The 20,694-nt window shown below is 40.6% G+C and overlaps 1 protein-coding gene across 1 annotated transcript in view; it reads left to right on the top strand.

Annotated features, from left to right (window-relative positions):
• The window catches only part of LOC106578368 (cadherin-related family member 1a), a 169,281-nt gene that overhangs the window by 11,405 nt on the left and 137,182 nt on the right, over positions 1-20,694 (top strand). The window contains exons 3-6 of the mRNA XM_082965589.1: positions 6,381-6,526; positions 6,727-6,777; positions 6,928-7,017; positions 9,486-9,572. Of these exons, the coding sequence (XP_082821715.1) occupies positions 6,381-6,526; positions 6,727-6,777; positions 6,928-7,017; positions 9,486-9,572 (374 nt within the window). The remainder of the gene's footprint in view (positions 1-6,380; positions 6,527-6,726; positions 6,778-6,927; positions 7,018-9,485; positions 9,573-20,694) is intronic.

Genomic DNA, 20,694 nt, shown 5'->3' with positions numbered 1-20,694 from the left:
AATTAGATATATCAGCACTCTGTTGTCGCAAGTAGAAAGTGTCTGAAATCTGGTTTCCACTTGATAGCACAGCCACAAAGTAAATCTCAAGGAAATGTTAGAATATGTCACTTGTTGTCGTGTGGCCACCTTATGGTTTAATTGAAATTTGCAGTACCTTGTTGATGAATTTGACAATGATTAACTTGGAAAAGTATTAACTTTTTATTGATTAGAGGTGACTGAATTAATATTCAGGATCATTGCAGTTCTTTCAGAGTCCTTCCTCTTGTGTCAGCTGAATGGAAAGGGACAGAAAAAAGCTGTCATCAAGGCAAAGGATGGCTACTTTGAAGAGTCTCAAAATATATTTTTGTTTGTTTAACTTCTCTAGGGCCAGTGGGACGATTTTGTCCCACCTACGTAACAGCCAGTGAAATCCCGTGGCGTGTTATTCAAATACCTTAGAAATGCTATTACTTCAATTTCTCAAACATATGACTATTTTACACCATTTTAAAGACAAGACTCTAGTTAATCTAACCACACTGTCCGATTTCAAAAAGGCTTTACAACGAAAACAAAACATTAGATTATGTCAGCAGAGTACCCAGCCAGAAATAATCAGACACCCATTTTTCAAGCTAGCATATAATGTCACAAAAACCCAGAAGACAGCTAAATGCAGCACTAACCTTTGATGATCTTCATCAGATGACAACCCTAGGACATTATGTTATACAATACATGCATGTTTTGTTCAATCAAGTTCATATTTATATCAAAAACCAGCTTTTTACATTAGCATGTGACGTTCAGAACTAGCATACCCCCCACAAACTTCTGGTGAATTTACAAAAAATTTACTAAATTAATCACGATAAACGTTCACAAAAAGCATAACAATTATTTTAAGAATTATAGATACAGAACTCCTCTATGCACTCGATATGTCCGATTTTAAAATAGCTTTTCGGTGAAAGCACATTTTGCAATATTCTAAGTAGATAGCCCGGCATCACAGGGCTAGCTATTTAGACACCCAGCAAGTTTAGCCTTCACCAAACTCCGATTTACTATTACAAAAGTTTGATTAACTTTGGTGTTCTTCCCAGGACTTCTACTTCAATAACAAATGTTGGTTTGGTCCCAAATAATCCATAGTTATATCCAAACAGCGGCGTTTTGTTCGTGCGTTCAAGACACTATCCGAAAGGGTAAAGAAGGGTGACGAGCACGGCGCATTTCGTGACAAAACATTTCTAAATATTCCATTACCGTACTTCGAAGCATGTCAACCGCTGTTTAAAATCAATTTTTATGACATTTTTCTCGTAAAAAAGCGATAATATTCCGACCGGGAATCTGCGTTTAGGTAAAAAGACGAAAGAAAATAAAGCACGGGGTCGACTCGTGCATGCGCCTAAGCCCATTGTCCTCTGATCGGCCACTTGCCAAAAGCGATAATGTGTTTCAGCCTGGGGCTGCCTCGATATCATTCAGCTTTTTCCCGGGCTCTGAGAGCCTATGGGAGCCGTAGGAAGTGTCACGTTACAGCAAAGATCCTCAGTCTTCAATAAACAGAGACAAGAAGAACAAGATCTTGTCAGAGAGGGCACTTCCTGTAAGGAATCTTCTCAGGTTTTTGCCTGCCATATGAGTTCTGTTATACTCTAAGACACCATTCAAACAGTTTTAGAAACTTTAGGGTGTTTTCTATCCAAAGCCAATAATTATATGCATATTCTAGTTACTGGGCAGGAGTAGTAACCAGATTAAATTGGGTACGTTTTTTATCCGGCCGTGTCAATACTGCCCCCTACCCCCCACAGGTTAACACTTTTTTGGTTACTACATGATTTCATGTGTTATTTCATACTTTTGATGTCTTCACTATTATTCGACAATGTAGGATGAGGACTGCAGATGTGGCCAGGGCAATAAATTGCAATGTCCGTACTGTGAGACGCCTAAGACAGCGCTACATGGAGAAAGGACGGACAGCTGATCATCCTCACAGTGGCAGACCACGTGTAACAACACCTGCACAGGATCAGTACATCCAAACATCACACTTGTGAGACAGGTACAGGATGGCAACAACAACTTCCCGAGTTACACCAGGAATGCACAATCACTCCATCAGTGCTCAAACTGTCCGCAATAGGCTGAGAGAGGCTGGACTGAGGGCTTGTAGGCCTGTTGTAAGGCAGGTCCTCACCAGACATCACTGGCAACAATGTCGCCTATGGGCACAAACACACCGTCGCTGGACCTGACAGGACTGTTAAAAAGTCCTCTTCACTGACGAGTCGCACTTTTGTCTCACCAGGAGTCATGGTCGGATTCGCATTTATCGTCAAAGGAATGGACATTACACCGAGGCCTGTACTCTGGACCGGGATCGATTTGGAGGTGGAGGTCCGTCATGGTCTGGGGCGGTTTGTCACAGCATCATTGGACTGAGCTTGTTGTCATTGCAGGCAATCTCAACACTGTACGTTACAGGGAAGACATCCTCCTCCCTCATGTGGTACCCTGCCTGCAGGCTCATCCTGACATGACCCTCCAGCATGACAATTCCACCAGCCATACTGCTCGTTCTGTGCGGGATTTCCTTCAAGTTTGGAATGTCAGTGTTCTGCTATGGCCAGCGAAGAGCCCGGATCTCAATCTCATTGAGCATGTCTGGGACCTGTTGGATCAGAGGGTGAGGGCTAGGGCCATTCCCCCCAGAAATGTCCGGGAACTTGCAGGTGCCTTGGTGGAAGAGTGAGGTAACATCTCACAGCAAGAACTGGCAAATCTGGTACAGTCCATGAGGAGGAGATGCACTGCAGTACTTAATGCAGCTGGTGGCCACACCAGATACTGACTGTTGCTTTTGATTTTGACCCCCCTTTGTCCAGGGACACATTATTCTATTTCTGTTAGTCACATGTCTGTGGATCTTGCTCAGTTTATGTCTCAGTTGTCGAATCTTGTTATGTTCATACAAATATTTACATATGTTAAGTTTGCTGAAAGTAAACGCAGTTGACAGTGAGAGGACGTTTCTTTTTTGCTGAGTTTATAAGGTCCCACAGTTGACAGTGCAATTCAGAGCAAAAACAAAGCCATGAGGTCAAAGGAATTGTCCGAAAATCTCAGAGACAAGATTGTGTCGAGGCACAGATCTCGGAAAGGGTACCAAAAAATGTCTGCAACATTAAAGGTCCCCAAGAACTTAGTGGCCTCCATCATTCTTAAATGGAAGAAGTTTGGAACCACCAAGACTCTGCCTCGAGCTGGCCGCCTGGCCAAACTGAGGGGCCTTGGTCTGGGAGGTGTTCCTCTGTGGAGATGGGAGAACCTTCCAGAAGGACAACCATCTCTGCAGCACCTCACCATTCAGGCCTTTATGGTAGAGTGGCCAGATGGAAGCCACTCCTCAGTAAAAGACACATGACAGCCTGCTTGGAGTATGCCAAAAGGCACCTCAAGACTCTCAGACCATGAGAGACAAGATTCTCTGGTCTGATGAAACCAAGATTGAACTCTTTGGCCTGTAATGCCAAGCAAAATGTCTGGAGGAAACCTGGCACCATCCCTACGGTGAAACATGTTGGTGGCAGAATCATGGTGTGGGGATGTTTTTCAGTGGCAGGGACTGGAAGACTAGTCAGGATCGAGGCAAAGATGAATGGAGAGACCCTTGATGAAAACCTGCTCCAGAGTGCTCAGGACATCAAACTGGGGTGAAGGTTCACCTTCTAACAAGACAATGACCCTAAGCACACAGCCAACACAACGCAAGAGTGGCTTCGGGACAAGTCTCTGAATGTCCTTGAGTAACCCGGCCAGAGCCCGGACTTGAACCCAATTGTACATCTCTGGAGAGACCTGAAAATAGCTGTGCAGCAACACTCCCCATCTAACCTGACAGAGCTTGAGAGGATCTGCAGAGAAGAATGGGAGAAACTCCCTAAATACAGGTGTACCAAGCTTGTAGCGTAATACCCAAAAGACTCAATGCATTTAATCACTGCCAAAGGTGCTTCAACAAAGTACTGAGTAAAGGGTCTGAATACTTATGTCACTGTGTTATTTCACATTTTAATTTGGAAAAACTAGCAAAAAAAACAAAAAAAACTTATTTCATCATTATGGGGTATTTTTTTTGTAGATTGATAAGGGAAAAAACTATTTAAACAATTTTAAAATAAGGGTGTAGCATAACAAAATGTAGAAAAAGTCAAGGGGTCTGAATACTTTCCGAAGGCACTGTATATTAAATACAGTTGAAGTCGGAAGTTTACATACACTTAGGTTGGAGTCATTAAAACTAGTTTTTCAACCACTCCACAAATTTCTTGTTAACAAACTATAATTTGGCAAGTCGGTTAGGACATCTACTTTGTGCACAAGTAATTTTTCCAACAATTGTTTACAGACAGATTTTTTTCACGTATAATTCACTGTATCACAATTCCAGTGGGTCAGATGTTTACATACACTAAGTTGACTGTGCCTTTAAACAGCTTAGAAAATTCCAGAAAATGATGTCATGGCTTTAGAAGCTTGTTGATAGGCTAATCGACATAATTTGAGTCAATTGGAGGCGTACCTGTGGATGTATTTCAAGGCCTACCTTCAAACTCAGTGCCTCTTTGCTTGACATCATGGGAAAATCAAAACAAAATTTGCCAAGACCTCAGAAAACAAATTGTAGACCTCCACAAGTCTGGTTCATCCTTGGGAGCAAGTTCCAAGTGCCTGAAGGTACCACGTTCATCTGTACAAACAATAGTATGCAAGTATAAACACCATGGGACCACGCAGCCGTCATACCGCTCAGTAAGGAGACGCGTTCTGTCTCCTAGAGATGAACGTACTTTGATGCGAAAAGTGCAAATCAATCCCGGAACAACAGCAAAGGACCTTGTGAAGATGCTGGAGGAAGCAGGTACAAAAGTATCTATATCCACAGTAAAACGAGTCCTATATCAACATAACCTGAAAGGCCGCTCAGCAAGGAAAAAGCCACTGTTCCAAAACCGCCATAAAAAAAGTCAGACAATGGTTAGCAACTGCACATGGGGACAAAGATCATACTTTTTGGAGAAATGTCCTCTGGTCTGATGAAACAAAAAATAGAACTGTTTGGCCATAATGACCTCCGTTATGTTTGGAGGAAAAGGGGGGAGGCTTGCAAGCTGAAGAACACCATCCCAACCGTGAAGCACGGGGGTGGCAGCATCATGTTGTGGGGGTGCTTTGCTGCAGGAGGGACTGGTGTACTTCACAAAATAGATAGCATCATTAGAGAGGAAAATTAAGTGGATCTATTGAAGCAACATCTCAAGACAACAGTCAGGAAGTTAAATCTTGGTCACAAATGGGTCTTCCAAATGGACAATGACCCCAAGCATACTTCCAAAGTTGTGGCAAAATGGCTTAAGGACAACAAAGTCAAGGTATTGGAGTAGCCATCAAAGCCCTGACTGCAATCCTATAGAAAATGTGTGGGTAGAACTAAAAAAGCTTGTGCGAGCAAGGAGGTCTACAAACCTGACTCAGTTACACCAGCTCTGTCAGGAGGAATGGGCCAAAATTCACCCAACTTATTTTGTGAAGCTTGTGGAAGACTACCTGAAATGTTTGACCCAAGTTCAACAATTTAAAGGCAATGCTACCAAATACTAATTGAGTGTATGTTAACTTCTGACCCACTGGGAATGTGATGAAATAAATAAAAGCTGAAATAAATCATTCTCTCTACTATTATTCTGACATTTCACATACTTAAAATAAAGTGGTGATCCTAACTGACCTAAGACAGTGAATTGTGAAAAACTGAGTTCATAGGTATTTGGCTAAGGTGAATGTAAACTTCCGACTTCAACTGTACATTGAACAGAAATACTTTCAATCGTTGACACTAGCTGCCTACATTGTAGATCTGCAACATTTTACTATCCGCTGTGCTTCCAGTACAGTACTGAAAATACAGCATGTTGCTGTAGTCAGGTGTTCCAGTAAAATGCTGTAAATGTTTGTTTCAGTAAAGGTCCTGAAAATTTACAGTAATTTACTGGCTTCTGTGCTGCCAGTAATTTACTGTAAAAATTACGGGATTTTTTTTACAGTATGTATGAGTTATTTTGAGGGGGAAAATCCGATGAGATGAGCCAATAACATGCTTTTACTGGGATGACATTGTTGACAATTATTGTTTTAGACTTTTCCCCCAAAAACGGCAGACCTTCCTCCTCTTCCTCCCTGCCAGTGCCTAAGACTTGACTTTATCTACAGAAACAAACCTATCCAATTCCCCAAATGTTTGTCAATTTCTTTTCTAAAACCACAGCTTAGATTGAGCATGTAGCGTGTTGTGAAAATATTATACATTTGCTCCTCAGGTACACAGATCTATGCTCTCAATGGCACCGACCCGGAAGGCCAAGAGGTGAGGTATGGGTTGAGCTTTGAACCCGGTGCCAAAGAATACTTCAGAGTGGAGTCCAAGTCTGGAAACATAACTCTGGTGGAACAACTGGACAGAGAGGTATACCTTACATCAACCTATAGCATATACAGTTTGATTGTTTTCTGATTGGTTCATATAAAATATATTATATATGAGTATAATGTATATAGTCTAGTCTGATGAGCAGCTTTCATTCACATTCAGTGGCCTCAAAGTCTTGAATTTTTTTTTCATATACTACTGTATTTTGAGAGACATTATTTTCTCTGCCACTAAAGATTTTAGATTCTATTGAAGTTCTTGTCAGTATCACAGATGGCCAAAGTAAGGTAAGCATATTCAGTTATGCTTGGTTTAAATACGTAAACCAAATGAAATATAATATAATCAAAATATATATATATATTATAGACACTATGAATTATCTGTCATTCATAAATAATATGTCACTGAATTCCCTGTCTCCTCTCTTGTTGCAGGTTACTGAAAAGGTCACAGTGTTTGTCATGGATGCCAATGATGAACGACCAGTGTTCAAAAACCTGCCTTCCTTTTTGGATGTTCCAGAGGTAAGACATTGTGGCCTTCATATAAAAAGTGATTTAATTTCAGTGTTTTAAAACTTCTTAGGGCTTCCTTTGAAACTGGAGGGCACACGATTCAATTAAATAATCATAAATAATCATAAATATTATGGATTTTAAACATTTATGTACATTTAAGTGTCTTCTATATCGGCTGAAAGCTTACATTCTCATTAATCTAACTGCACTGCCCGATTTACAGAAGCTATTACAGCGAAAACATGCCATGCGGTTGTTTGAGGACTGCACCCCACATCAAAATATTTTTCCACCGGCACAGGTTTCATACATTCACATATAACAATTAAATATTCACTTACTTTTTCAAAATCTTCCTCTGATTTGTCATCCAAAGGGTCCCAGCTATAATATGTAGTGTCGTTTTGTTAGATAAAATCCTTCTTTATATCCCAAAAAGTCTGTTTAGTTGGCGCCATCGATTTGAGTAATCCACTTGTTCAACGTGCAGAGAAAGAAATCTGAAAATCTACCCCTAAACTTTGTTTTAACAAGTCAAAATATGTTTCTATTTACTACTCAGATACCCTAAAATGTAATCAAACTATAATATTTATTTTACGGAAAGAAGTATGTTCAGTAGGAAACCGATTTTAGCAGGTGCGTAATGTCTTCATGGTGCGTGCAAACACAAATTTCCAAGAATGTGTCCTTCTGCTAAAACTGATATTTCTTATTCGTTTTTGAAGTTACAAGCCTGAAATCTTGAACATAGACTGCTGACACCCTGTGGAAGCCATAGGAATTGCATCCATTTTCAATAAGACCTTTCTCTTGCATTTCTAAGAGGATGGTCTCTCCAAAAAAAAAGAAACCGGATGTTTTTTCTTTGGATTTTCTCCTACCATATCTATTGTGTTATATTCTCCTACATTATTCTAACATTTCTACAAACTTCAAAGTGTTTTCTTTCCAATGGTACCAATTATATGCATATCCTGGCTTCAGGGCCTGAGCTACAGGCAGTTTACTTTGGGCACGTCATTCAGACAGGAAGTGGAGAAAAAAGGTTCCTAGCCCTATTAATTAAAATTCAACAGTCGGTATACAATGCTTTCCAAAGTGGAATTTGCACAGCTATACTGTACTGGACATGATGTCCAGGTTTTTGGGTTATACTGTACAGAAAGACAAGATCTCCCTGCTAAAAAAAACTGCATAGATCAGCATAGGCTGGCCAACCGCATATGCTGGTGACTAGTGCTTGTTTTGCTGGTGACGAGCCTTCGCTGTATTTTTGCTGGTGATCAGCTTTCAGTTTGTTTTTGCTGGTGACCAGCATAAAGTCATATTATGCTTGCTTGCAAAGTGATGTTTAATTCCTATTGGAATCCAGCCAAAGTTGGGATATCCAACAATTGTAATGGGTAATGGGTCCAACTAACAGATTGGATTACTTAAAAAAAATGTATGTTATGTATCTTTGTGTAGCATAAGATCACACCCTTTTTTTCAATTTTCACCTAAAATGAAATACCCAAATCGAACTGCCTGTAGCTCAGGACCTAAAGCAAGGATATGCATATTCTTGATGCCATTTGAAAGGAAACACTTTGAAGTTTGTGGAAATGTGAATTTAATGTAGGAGAATATAACACATTAGATCTGGTAAAATATAATACAAACAAAAAACATGTGTTTTCCCCCCCCAAAAAATAATCTTTGAAATCCAAGAGAAAGGCCATACATTAAGATAGGATCCTAGGTGTAATCTAGATTTTGTCCACAAGATGGCAACAGGGTGTGTGCAAAGTTTCAGACTGAAAATGCTGGTCAACAGACCATGCTGGTCAACCAGCATAACCAGCTGGACCATGCTGTTCAGACCTGCTGGACCATGCTGGTCAGACCAGCTTGACCAGCATCCAACCAGCACTGACCAGCATAGACCAGCATGGACCAGCTTGAAATGTGTGCTGGTCTATGTTTTTTTTCAAGCAGGGCTTATAGGGAGCAGAATTGGAAGTCCAGACCTTGTACAGATCTCATTATAGAACACATATGTTTTTTCGTTTTGGCTGATATAATTTAATTTATAAAAATGAAGGCAATAACATATTACAAAAAGAATCAGATCTGTTGATGCTATACTTTCTTTAAATTAGGGAAACATCCATGGGCTTTAGAAAGTATAGCTGTCTTAGCTGATGACAAGATGTCACTTAGTCCCTATTGCGTCAAGTCCGACTAGAAATAATTATTTCGACCATTGTTACGTTCATGGTCATTAACATTGATTTGCTTTGAAAGAGATTTGAATGGGTGTCAGTTCACATGAAAACTGCAAAAACCCTAGAGAAAGTGTAACCAGCGGAAAAGGTTCTCCCCCAAATGAAGTTAAACCAAAACAGCGATCACTCTACTCTAGCCTATTCAATTTGTGCTACATGTCATGCCCTACATTACTTCTCTGTGGTTTTCCCTGCTTTTCCCAGAACTCTGAATGTGGGAGCAGTATCTACAAAGTGCTGGCTGTGGATCGGGATACAGGCTCTGGAGGCTCGATCACCTTCTATCTACAGGTACTGTAACATCTGGCTGGGATAAACCCCTTTAACCAGTGCCCACCCAGGAGGTCACTGCAGGTCTGCACTAAGGCCTAGATTCAATCAGATCAAGTGTTAACCGGCCATAGCCGACTCCCACATAGTTGATGTTTTGTCGGTTTCAGGGGTGTAACTTTGTTGGAGCTATCAAATTGGTGATCAGCTGCTCTTAATCATTGTCAGGAAGCCACACCCATCCTACTTGCGTTAGAAGTTAAGAACGAGAATGTGTAGGCTATATATAAATAATTACCCTCAAATAAAAAAGTATTAAACAAAATAATTATGATTTCTATCAGCCTAATCAATGTTTGAACTTGTAAACAAGGCTGCATGGGATTTATCTTAATGCAACTCCATGATGCCAATGGCAATACCCATAATGACAAAGTGAAAACATGTTTTTAGAAATTTTGCAAAGGTATTGGAAATGGAATAACTCATTTACATAAGTATTCACACCCTTGAATTTGTAGAAGAACCATTGGCAGGAATTACTGGTGTGAGTCTTTCTAGGTAAGTCTCTAAGAGCTTTCTACACATAGATTGGGAAACATTTGCCCATTATTCTTTTCAAAATTATTCAAGCTCTATCAAATTGGTTGTTGATCATTGCTAGACAACCAATGTCAGGTCTTGCCATAGATTTTCAAATAGATTTAAGTCAAAACTGTAACAAGGCCACTCAGGAACATTCACTGTCTTCTTGGTAAGCAACTCCAGTGCATATTTGGCCTTGTGTTTTAGATTATTGTCCTGCTGAAAGGTGAATTCATCTCCCAGTGTCTGGTGGAATGCAGCCTGAAGTAGGGTTTCCCCTAGGACTGCCTGTGTTTAGCTCCATTCTGTTTATTTTTCATCCTGGAAAAACTCCCCAGTCCTTAACAATTACAAGCTTACCCATAACATGATGCAGCTGCCACTATGCTTGACAATATGGAGAGCGGTACTCAGTAATGTGTTGTATTGAATTTGCCCCAAACAGGCAGTGCCTTCAGAAAGTATTCACACCCCTTTACTTTTTGTTGTTGTTGTTGTCTTACAGCCTGAATTTAAAATTGATTACATTTAGATTGTATGTCACTGGCCTACACACAATACCCCTTAATGTCAAAGCGGAATTATGTTTTTCAAAATGTTTACAAATGAATAAAAAATGTAAAACTGAAATGTCTTGGGTCTGTAAGTATTTGCTTGCCCTTTGTTTTGGCAAGCCTAAATAAGTAAACATCTGCTTAACATTATTTAGCATGTGCATCAGATGCATATCAACCCGCAAGGTGCAGCAAACATAAGTACCAATGCTTGATAAATAATGCATAAACTATTATAAAGGATTAATTGCATGAAGAAATATTTGTGGAAATATAACCATTTAAAAAAATAACAACAATACTTGTTTGTTTAGATAGAGTCAAGGATTTTGTATAATTCTACAAAGTCAGAGAAAAAAATGTTTCCCTTACAATAAAAACATTACAGTGTAATCCATTTGATCAACTTCATTTGTAGATTTGATTACCAATAGAGTTATAGTAAATAATAACGTCCAGTTACAACTTATTTTGTAAAAGTAAAATCGAAAAATGTAATAACCTCTTACATCTAGACGTTCCGCTAGCGGAACACCTGCTCCAATATCCAATGATGGGCGTGGCGCGAAATACAAACTCCTCTAAAATACAAAAACTTCAATTTTTCAAACATATGACTATTTCACAGCATTTTAAAGATAAGACTCTCCTTTATCTAACCACACTGTCCGATTTCAAAAAGGCTTTACAACGAAAGCAAAACATTAGATTATGTCAGCAGAGTACCAAGCCAGAAATAATCAGACACCCATTTTTCAAGCTAGCATATAATGTCACAAAAACCCAGAAGACAGCTAAATGCAGCACTAACCTTTTATGATCTTCATCAGATGACAACCCTAGGACATTATGTTATACAATACATGCATGTTTTGTTCAATCAAGTTCATATTTATATCAAAAACCAGCTTTTTACATTAGCATGTGACGTTCAGAACTAGCATACCCCCCGCAAACTTCCGGGGAATTCGCTAACATTTTACTAAATTACTCACGATAAACGTTCACAAAAAGCATAACAATTATTTTAAGAATTATAGATACAGACCTCCTCTATGCACTCGATATGTCTGATTTTAAAATAGCTTTTTGGTGAAAGCACATTTTGCAATATTCTAAGTACATAGCCCAGGCATCACGGGCTAGCTATTTAGACACCCGGCAAGTTTAGCACTCACCAATATCAGCTTTACTATTATAAAAGTTTCATTACCTTTTGTTGTCTTCGTCAGAATGCACTCCCAGGACTGCTACTTCAATAACAAATGTTGGTTTGGTCCAAAATAATCCATCGTTATATCCGAATAGCGGCGTTTTGTTCGTGCGTTCCAGACACTATCCGAAATGGTAAAGAAGTGTCGTGCGCATGGCGCAATTCGTGACAAAAAAATTCTAAATATTCCATTACCGTACTTCGAAGCATGTCAACCGCTGTTTAAAATCAATTTTTACGCCATTTTTGTCGTAGAAAAGCGATAATATTCCGACAGGGAATCTCCTTTTCGGCAAACAGAGGAAAAAAATCACAAAGGCGGGGGCAGTCGGGTCACGCGCCTAAGCCCAGAGTCCCTTGATCGGCCACTTGAGAAAGGCGATAATGTGTTTCAGCCCGGGGCTGGGATGATGACATTCTGTTTTTTCCCGGGCTCTGAGCGCCTATGGACGACGTAGGAAGTGTCACGTTAGAGCAGAGATCCTTAGTAAAAGATAGAGATGGCAAAGAAGTTCCAGAAATGGTCAGACAGGCCACTTCCTGTAAAGGAATCTCTCAGGTTTTGACCTGCCATTTGAGTTCTGTTATACTCACAGACACCATTCAAACAGTTTTAGAAACTTTAGGGTGTTTTCTATCCATATGTAATAAGTATATGCATATTCTAGTTACTGGGTAGGAGTGGTAACCAGATTAAATCGGGTATGTTTTTTATCCAGCCGTGAAAATACTGCCCCCTAGCCATAACAGGATAATAATATAACCAGCACAGGTGAAATAATCAAATCAAAGGTTATTTGTCACATACACATGGTTAGCAGATGTTAACCTCTTACATCTAGACGTTCCGCTAGCGGAACACCTGCTCCAATATCCAATGATGGGCGTGGCGCGAATTACAAATTCCTCAAAAATACAAAAACTTCAGTTTTTCAAACATATGACTATTTCACAGCATTTTAAAGACAAGACTCTCCTTTATCTAACCACACTGTCCGATTTCAAAAAGGCTTTACAGCGAAAGCAAAACATTAGATTATGTCAGCAGAGTACCAAGCCAGAAATAATCAGACACCCATTTTTCAAGCTAGCATATAATGTCACAAAAATCCAGAAGACAGCTAAATGCAGCACTAACCTTTGATGATCTTCATCAGATGACACACCTAGGACATTATGTTATACAATACATGCATGTTTTGTTCAATCAAGTTCATATTTATATCAAAAAACAGCTTTTTACATTAGCATGTGACGTTCAGAACTAGCATACCCCCGCAAACTTCCGGGGAATTTGCTAACAATTTACTAAATTACTCACGATAAACGTTCACAAAAAGCATAACAATTATTTTAAGAATTATAGATACAGAACTCCTCTATGCACTCGATATGTCCGATTTTAAAATAGCTTTTTGGTGAAAGCACATTTTGCAATATTCTAAGTACATAGCCCAGCCATCACGGGCTAGCTATTTAGACACCCGGCAAGTTTAGCCTTCACCAATATTAGATTTACTATTATAAAAGTTTGATTACCTTTTGTTGTCTTCGTCAGAATGCACTCCCAGGACTGCTACTTCAATAACAAATGTTGGTTTGGTCCAAAATAATCCATCGTTATATCCGAATAGCGGCGTTTTGTTCGTGCGTCCCAGACACTATCCGAATGGTAAAGAAGGGTCGCGCGCATGGCGCAATTCGTGACAAAACATTTCTAAATATTCCATTACCGTACTTCGAAGCATGTCAACCGCTGTTTAAAATCAATTTTTATGCAATTTATCTCGTAAAAAAGCGATAATATTCCGACCGGGAATCTCCTTTTCGGCAAACAGAGGAAAAATCACAAAGACGGGGGCGGCCAGGGCACGCGCCTAAGCCCACAGTCCCTACATTCTGTTTTTTCCCGGGCTCTGAGCGCCCATGGAAGACGTAGGAAGTGTCACATTAGAGCAGAGATCCTTAGTAAAAGATAGAGATGGCAAAGAAGTTCAAGAAATGGTCAGACAGGCCACTTCCTGTAAAGGAATCTCTCAGGTTTTGACCTGCCATTTGAGTTCTGTTATACTCACAGACACCATTCAAACAGTTTTAGAAACTTTGTAGTGTTTTCTATCCAAAGCCAATAATTATATGCATATTCTAGTTACTGGGCAGGAGTAGTAACCAGATTAAATCGGGTACGTTTTTTATCCAGCCGTGAAAATACTGCCCCCTAGCCATAACAGGTTAATGCAATTGAAGAGAAATGCCTGTGCTTCTAGTTCCGACCATGCAATAATAACTAACAAGTAATCTAACAATTTCACAACAACTACCTTATACACACAAGTGTAAAGGAATGAATAAGAATATGTACATAAAAATATATGGATGAGCGATGGCCAAATGGCATAGGCAAGATGCAGTAGATGGTATACAGTACAGTATATACATATGAGATGAGTAATGTAGGGTATGTAAACATTATATAAAGTGGCATTGTTCAAGTGGCTAGTGATACATTTATTACATCCAAATGTTTATTATTAAAGTGGCTAGAGATTTGAGTCAGTATGTTGGCAGCAGCCACTCAATGTTAGTGATGACTGGTTAATAGTCTGATGGCCTTGAGGTAGAAGCTGTTTTTTAGTCTCTCGGTCCCAGCTTTGATGTACCTGTACTGACCTCGCCTTCTGGATGATAGCGGGGTGAACAGGTAGTGGCTCGGTGGTTGTTGTCCTTGATGATCTTTTTGGCCTTCCTGTGACATCGGGTGGTGTAGGTGTCCTGGAGGGCAGGTAGTTTGCCCCCGGTGATGCATTGTGCAGACCTCACTACCCTCTGGAGAGCCTTATGGTTGTGGGCGGAGCAGTTGCCGTGCCAGGCGGAGAAACAACCCGACAGGATACTGTCAATTGTGCAACTGTAAAAGTTTGAGTGTTTTTGGTAACAAGCCGAATTTCTTCAGCCTCCTGAGGTTGAAGAGGCGCTGCTGCGCCTTCTTCACCACGCTGTCTGTGTGGGTGGACCATTTCAGTTTGTCCATGATGTGTACGCCGAGGAACTGAAAACTTTCCACCTTCTCCACTACTGTCCTGTCGATGTGGATAGGGGGGTGCTCCCTTTGCTCTTTCCTGAAGTCCATGATCATCTCCTTTGTTTTGTTGTTTCCCTGACACCACACTCCGAGGGCCCTCACCTCCTCCCTGTAGGCCGTCTCGTCGTTGTTGGTAATCAAGCCTACCACTGTTGTGTCGTCTGCAAACTTGATGAATGAGTTGGAGGCGTGCATGGGCACACAGTCATGGGTGAACAGGGAGTACAGGAGAGGGCTGAGAACGCACCCTTGTGGGGCCCCAGTGTTGAGGATCAGCGGGGTGGAGATGTTGTTTCTTACCCTCACCACCTGGGGGCGGCCCGTCAGGAAGTCCAGGACCCAGTTGGACAGGGCGGGGTAGAGACCCAGGGTCTCGAGCTTAATGACGAGCTTGGAGGGTACTATGGTTTTAAATGCTGAGCTGTAGTCGATGAACAGCATTCTTACATAGGTATTCCTCTTGTCCAGATGGGTTAGGGCAGTGTGCAGTGTGATTGTGATTGCGTCATCTGTGGACCTATTGGGGCGGTAAGCTAATTGGAGTGGGTCTAGGGTTTCAGGTAGGGTGGAGGTGATATGGTCCTTGACTAGTCTCTCAAAGCACTTCATGATGATGGAAGCGAGTACTATGGGGTGACAGTCATTTAGCGCAGTTACCTTAGCTTTCTTAGGAAAAGGAACAAAGGAAAAATGGTGGCCCTCTTGAAGCATGTGGGAACAGCAGATTGGGATAAGTATTGATTGAATATGTCCATAAACACACCAGCCAGCTGGTCTGTGCATGCTCTGAGGACGCGTCTAGGGATGCCGTCTGGGCCGGCAGCCTTGCGAGGGTTAACATGTTTAAATGTTTTACTCACGTTGGCGGCTGTGAAGGAGAGCCCACAGGTTTTGGTAGCACGCCGTGTCGGTGGCACTGTATTGTCCTAAAAGCGAACAAAGAAGTTGTTTAGTTTGTCTGGGAGCAAGACATTGTGGTCTGTGATGTGGTTGGTTTTCTTTTTGTAGTCCGTGATTGACTGTAGACCCTACCACATATCTCTTGTGTCTGAGCTGTTGAATTGCGACTCAACTTTGTCTCTATACTGATACTTAGCTTGTTTGATTGCCTTGCGGAGGGAATAGCTACACTGTTTGTATTCAGTCATGTTTCCGGTCGCCTTGCCCTGATTAAAAGCAGTAGTTCGCACTTTCAGTTTTGTGCGAATGCTGCCATTAATCCACGGTTTCTTGTTGGGGAAGGTTTTAATAGTCGCTGTGGGTACAACATCACCGACACACTTGCTAATAAAGTTGCTCACCGAATCAGCGTATTCATCAATGTTATTGTCGACGCTATGCGGAACATATCCCAGTCCACGTGATCGAAGCAATCTTGAATCATGGAATCAGATTGGTCGGACCAGCGTTGAACAGACTTGAGCACGGGTGTTTCCTGTTTTAGTTTCTGTCTTTAGGCTGGGAGCAACAAATTGGAGTCGTGGTCAGATTTTCCGAAAGTAGGGCGAGGGAGGGCTTTGTATGCGTCGCGGAACTTAGAGTAACAATGATCCAGGGTTTTACCAGCCCGGGTCCCGCATTCGATATGCTGATCAAATTTAGGGAGCCTTGTTTTCTGATTATCCTTGTTAAAATCCCCAGCTACAATAATTGCAGCCTCAGGATATGTGGATTCCAGTTTGCATAGAGTCCAATGAAGTTCTTTCAAGGCCGTCGATGTGTCTGGTTGGGGGAAGGGGGGGGGGGGGGGGGGGGGGTATACACGTCTGTGATTATAATCGAAGAGAATTCTCTTGGTAGATAATGCGGTCAGTGTTTGACTGTAAGGAATTCTAGGTCAGGTGAACAAAAGGACTTGAGTTCCTGTATGTTGTTATGATCACACCACATCTCGTTAATCATAAGGCATACACCCCCGCCCTTCTTCTTACCAGAGAGATGTTTGTTTCTGTCGGCGCGATGCATGAAGAAACCAGGTGGCTGTACCGACTCTAACGTATCCCGAGTGAGCCATGTTTCCGTGAAACAAAGAACTTTACAATCTCTAATGTCTCTCTGGAAGGCAACCCTTGCTCGGATTTTGTCTACCTTGTTGTCAAGAGACTGGACATTGGCGAGTAGTAAACTCGGGAGCGGTGCGCAATGTGCCCGTCTACGGAGCCTGACCAGAAGACCGCTCCGTCTGCCCCTTCTGCGGCGCCGTTGTTTTGGGTCGCCGGCTGGGATCCGATCCATTGTCCTGGGTGGTGGAACAACGGATCCGCTTCGGGAAAGTTGTATTCCTGGTCGTAATGTTGGTACGTTGACTTTGCTCTTATATCCAATAGTTCCACCCAACTGTATGTAATAAAACTTAAGATTTCCTGGGGTAACAATGTAACAAATAATACATAAAAAAACAGTATCCTAAAAAAAAGCACCAGTGCATGAACAATTGTAAAGGATGAATTGCATAAATAAATATCATATTTAAATTGTACGTTTGCTATGTTACTAGTTTTTGTTTAGTAGCCTAAGCAATGCTGCCGTGCGAGTGGTCATGTGCTGAATGCATGGACAGCAGAGATATTCCTGGAAAAAATTACATTTGTAAATAGAGCTTCACCTCTTGAATAATATTAGAATAGAAACTGCACAATATGCTTTTGCTGAGAGTATATAGAAATCAAAATGTTTAACCTGCAAGTGGCTCTGAACGAGGATTTGATAAATTGATGATCCTTTCCCTGCATCTGTAAATTAAAAGATGCGTCCAGATTATTGTCAATTTAATCTTATCTATGGGCTGATTCTTATTATTTCGGTATAGTTCAGGTGTAGTTTCGATGGGCCGGCTGTGCAGGCTGACTGGCATCGTTATATTTCCCGCTCATCAAGTTGAATAGAGTCAAGGATATGTTTTGCATTATTCTAAAGGCCTAATTCAACACATAGCATTTTTTCATTTCCCTTAATAAATTTGATTAGTAATAGAGTTAGAGTAAATAAAACGGTCCCATAACAGCTTCTTTTTACAAAGTTAAATGTAAAAGAGAATGGTATCAACGCCTAAGGTGTTTTATAATTTACAAAGGCAAACGTCACTAGCCATTGACTTATGGTGGTTCTAGTGTTAACAAGTCACATAATAAGTTGCATGAACTCACTCTGTGTGCAATGAAAGTGTTTCTTATCATTGTTTAATGATTACCTCATCTCTCTACCCCACACATACATTATCTTTAATGGCCCTCAGTCGAGCAGTGAATTTCATATGCAGATTCAACCACAATGACCATGGAGGTTTTTCAATGCCTCGTAAAGAAGGGCACCTATTGGTAGATCGGGTAAAAAAAAAGCAGTTGTTGTATATTGCTTTGAGGATGGTGAAGTTAGCCTCTCTGGGCTAGGCGGGACGAATTCGTCCCACCTACGTAACAGCCAGTTGAAGCCTGTGGCGTGATTTTCAAAACCTTTGAAATGCTATTACTTCAATTTCTCAAACATATGACTATTTTACAGCTATTTAAAGACAAGACTCTCGTTAATCTAACCACACTGTCCGATTTCAAAAAGGCTTTACAACGAAAGCAAAACATTAGATTATGTCAGCAGAGTACCAAGCCAGAAATAATCAGACACCCATTTTTCAAGCTAGCATATAATGTCACAAAAACCCAGAAGACAGCTAAATGCAGCACTAACCTTTGATGATCTTCATCAGATGACAACCCTAGGACATTATGTTATACAATGCATGCATGTTTTGTTCAATCAAGTTCATATTTATATCAAAAAACAGCTTTTTAACATTAGCATGTGACGTTCAGAACTAGCATACCCCCCCCCGCAAACATCCGGTGAATTTACTAAATGACTCACGATAAACGTTCACAAAAAACATAACAATTATTTTAAGAATTATAGATACAGAACTCCTCTATGCACTCGATATGTCCGATTTTAAAATAGCTTTTCGGTGAAAGCACATTTTGCAATATTCTCAGTAGATAGCCCAGCCGTCACGGCTAGCCATTTAGACACCGACCAAGTTTAGCCCTGACCAAACTCCGATTTACTATTACAAAAGTTTGATTACCTTTGTTGTCTTTGTCAGAATGCACTCCCAGGACTGCTACTTCAATAACAAATGTTGGTTTGGTCCAAAATAATCCATCGTTATATCCAAATAGCGGCGTTTTGTTCGTGTGTTCCATACACTATCCGAAGTGTAAATAAGGGTCACGAGCATGGCGCAATTCGTGACAAAAGATTTCTAAATATTCCATTACCGTACTTCGAAGCATGTCAACCGCTGTTTAAAATAGATTTTTATGCCATTTTTCTCGTAAAAAGCGATAATATTCCGACCGGGAATCTGCGTTTAGGTAAACAGACGAAAGAAAACAAAGCATTCTGTCGACGCGGGCACGAGCCTGAGTCTCACAGTACTGTAACCAGCCACTACCCAAACGCGCTACTTTTTTTCAACCAGAGCCTGCAAAGCCACGATTCAGCTTTTTGCCGCCTTCTGAGAGCCCATGGGAGCCGTAGGAAGTGTCACGTAACAGCAGAGATCCTCTGTAATGGATAGAGATAATCAAGAAGGGCAAGAAATTGTCAGACAGGCCACTTCCTGCATGGAATCTTCTCAGGTTTTGGCCTGCCAAATGAGTTCTGTTATACTCACAGACACCATTCAAACAGTTTTAGAAACTTTGGAGTGTTTTCTATCCAAAGCTAATAATTATATGCATATTCTAGTTTCTGGGCAGGAGTAATAATCAGATTAAATCGGGTACGTTTTTTATCCGGCTGTGAAAATACTGCCCCCTAGCCATAACAGGTTAAAACAGTTGAAGAGTTTAATGGCTGTAATAGGAGAAAACTGAGGATGGAGCAACAACATTGTAGTTACTCCGCAATACTAACCTAATTGACAGTGAAAAGAAGGAAGCCTGAACAAAATAATAAATATTACAAAACATGCATCCGGTTTGAAACAAGGCACTAAAGTAATACTGCAAAAAACGTGGCAAAGCAATTCACTTTTTGTCCTGAATACCAAGTGTTATGTTTGGGGCATATCCAATACAACACATTATTGAGTACCACCCCATATTTTCAAGCATAGTAGTGGCTGCATCATGTATGGGTATGCTTGTAATAATTAAGGACTGTGGAGTTTTTCAGCATTAAAAAGAAACAGAATGGAGCTAAGCACAGGCATAATCCTAGAGGAAAACCTTGTTCAGTTGGCTTTCCACCAGACACTGGAAGATGAAATCACATTTCAGCAGGACAATCTAAATCACAAGGACAAATCTACACTGATGTTGCTTACCAAGAAGACAGTAAATGTTGCTGGTGGGATGAGTTACCTTTTTTGACTTAAGTCTACTTAAAAATGTTGCACAATCCAGGTGGTGAAAGCTTTTAGAGATTTACCCAGAAATACTCACAGCTGTAATCGCTGCCAAAGGTGCTTCTACAAAGTATTGACGCAGGGGTGTGAATACTTAGGCAAATTAGATATTTCTGTATATCATTTTCAATACATTTGCAAACAATTCTAAAAACCTGTTTTCACTTCGTCATTATGGGGTATTGTGTGTAGATGGGTGAGAAAAAAAAACATTTAATCTATTTTGAATTCAGGCTGTAACAACAAAATGTGCAATAAGTCAAAGGGTATGAAAACTTTCTGAAGGCACTGTATCGCTTTGTATT

This window comes from Salmo salar, chromosome 19 (assembly GCF_965601325.2).
Source record: "Salmo salar chromosome 19, fSalSal1, whole genome shotgun sequence".
NCBI classification, from domain to species: Eukaryota; Metazoa; Chordata; class Actinopteri; order Salmoniformes; family Salmonidae; genus Salmo; species Salmo salar.
The sequence above is the reverse complement of the archived record's forward strand: the minus strand, read 5'-3'. Positions and strand labels throughout refer to the sequence as shown.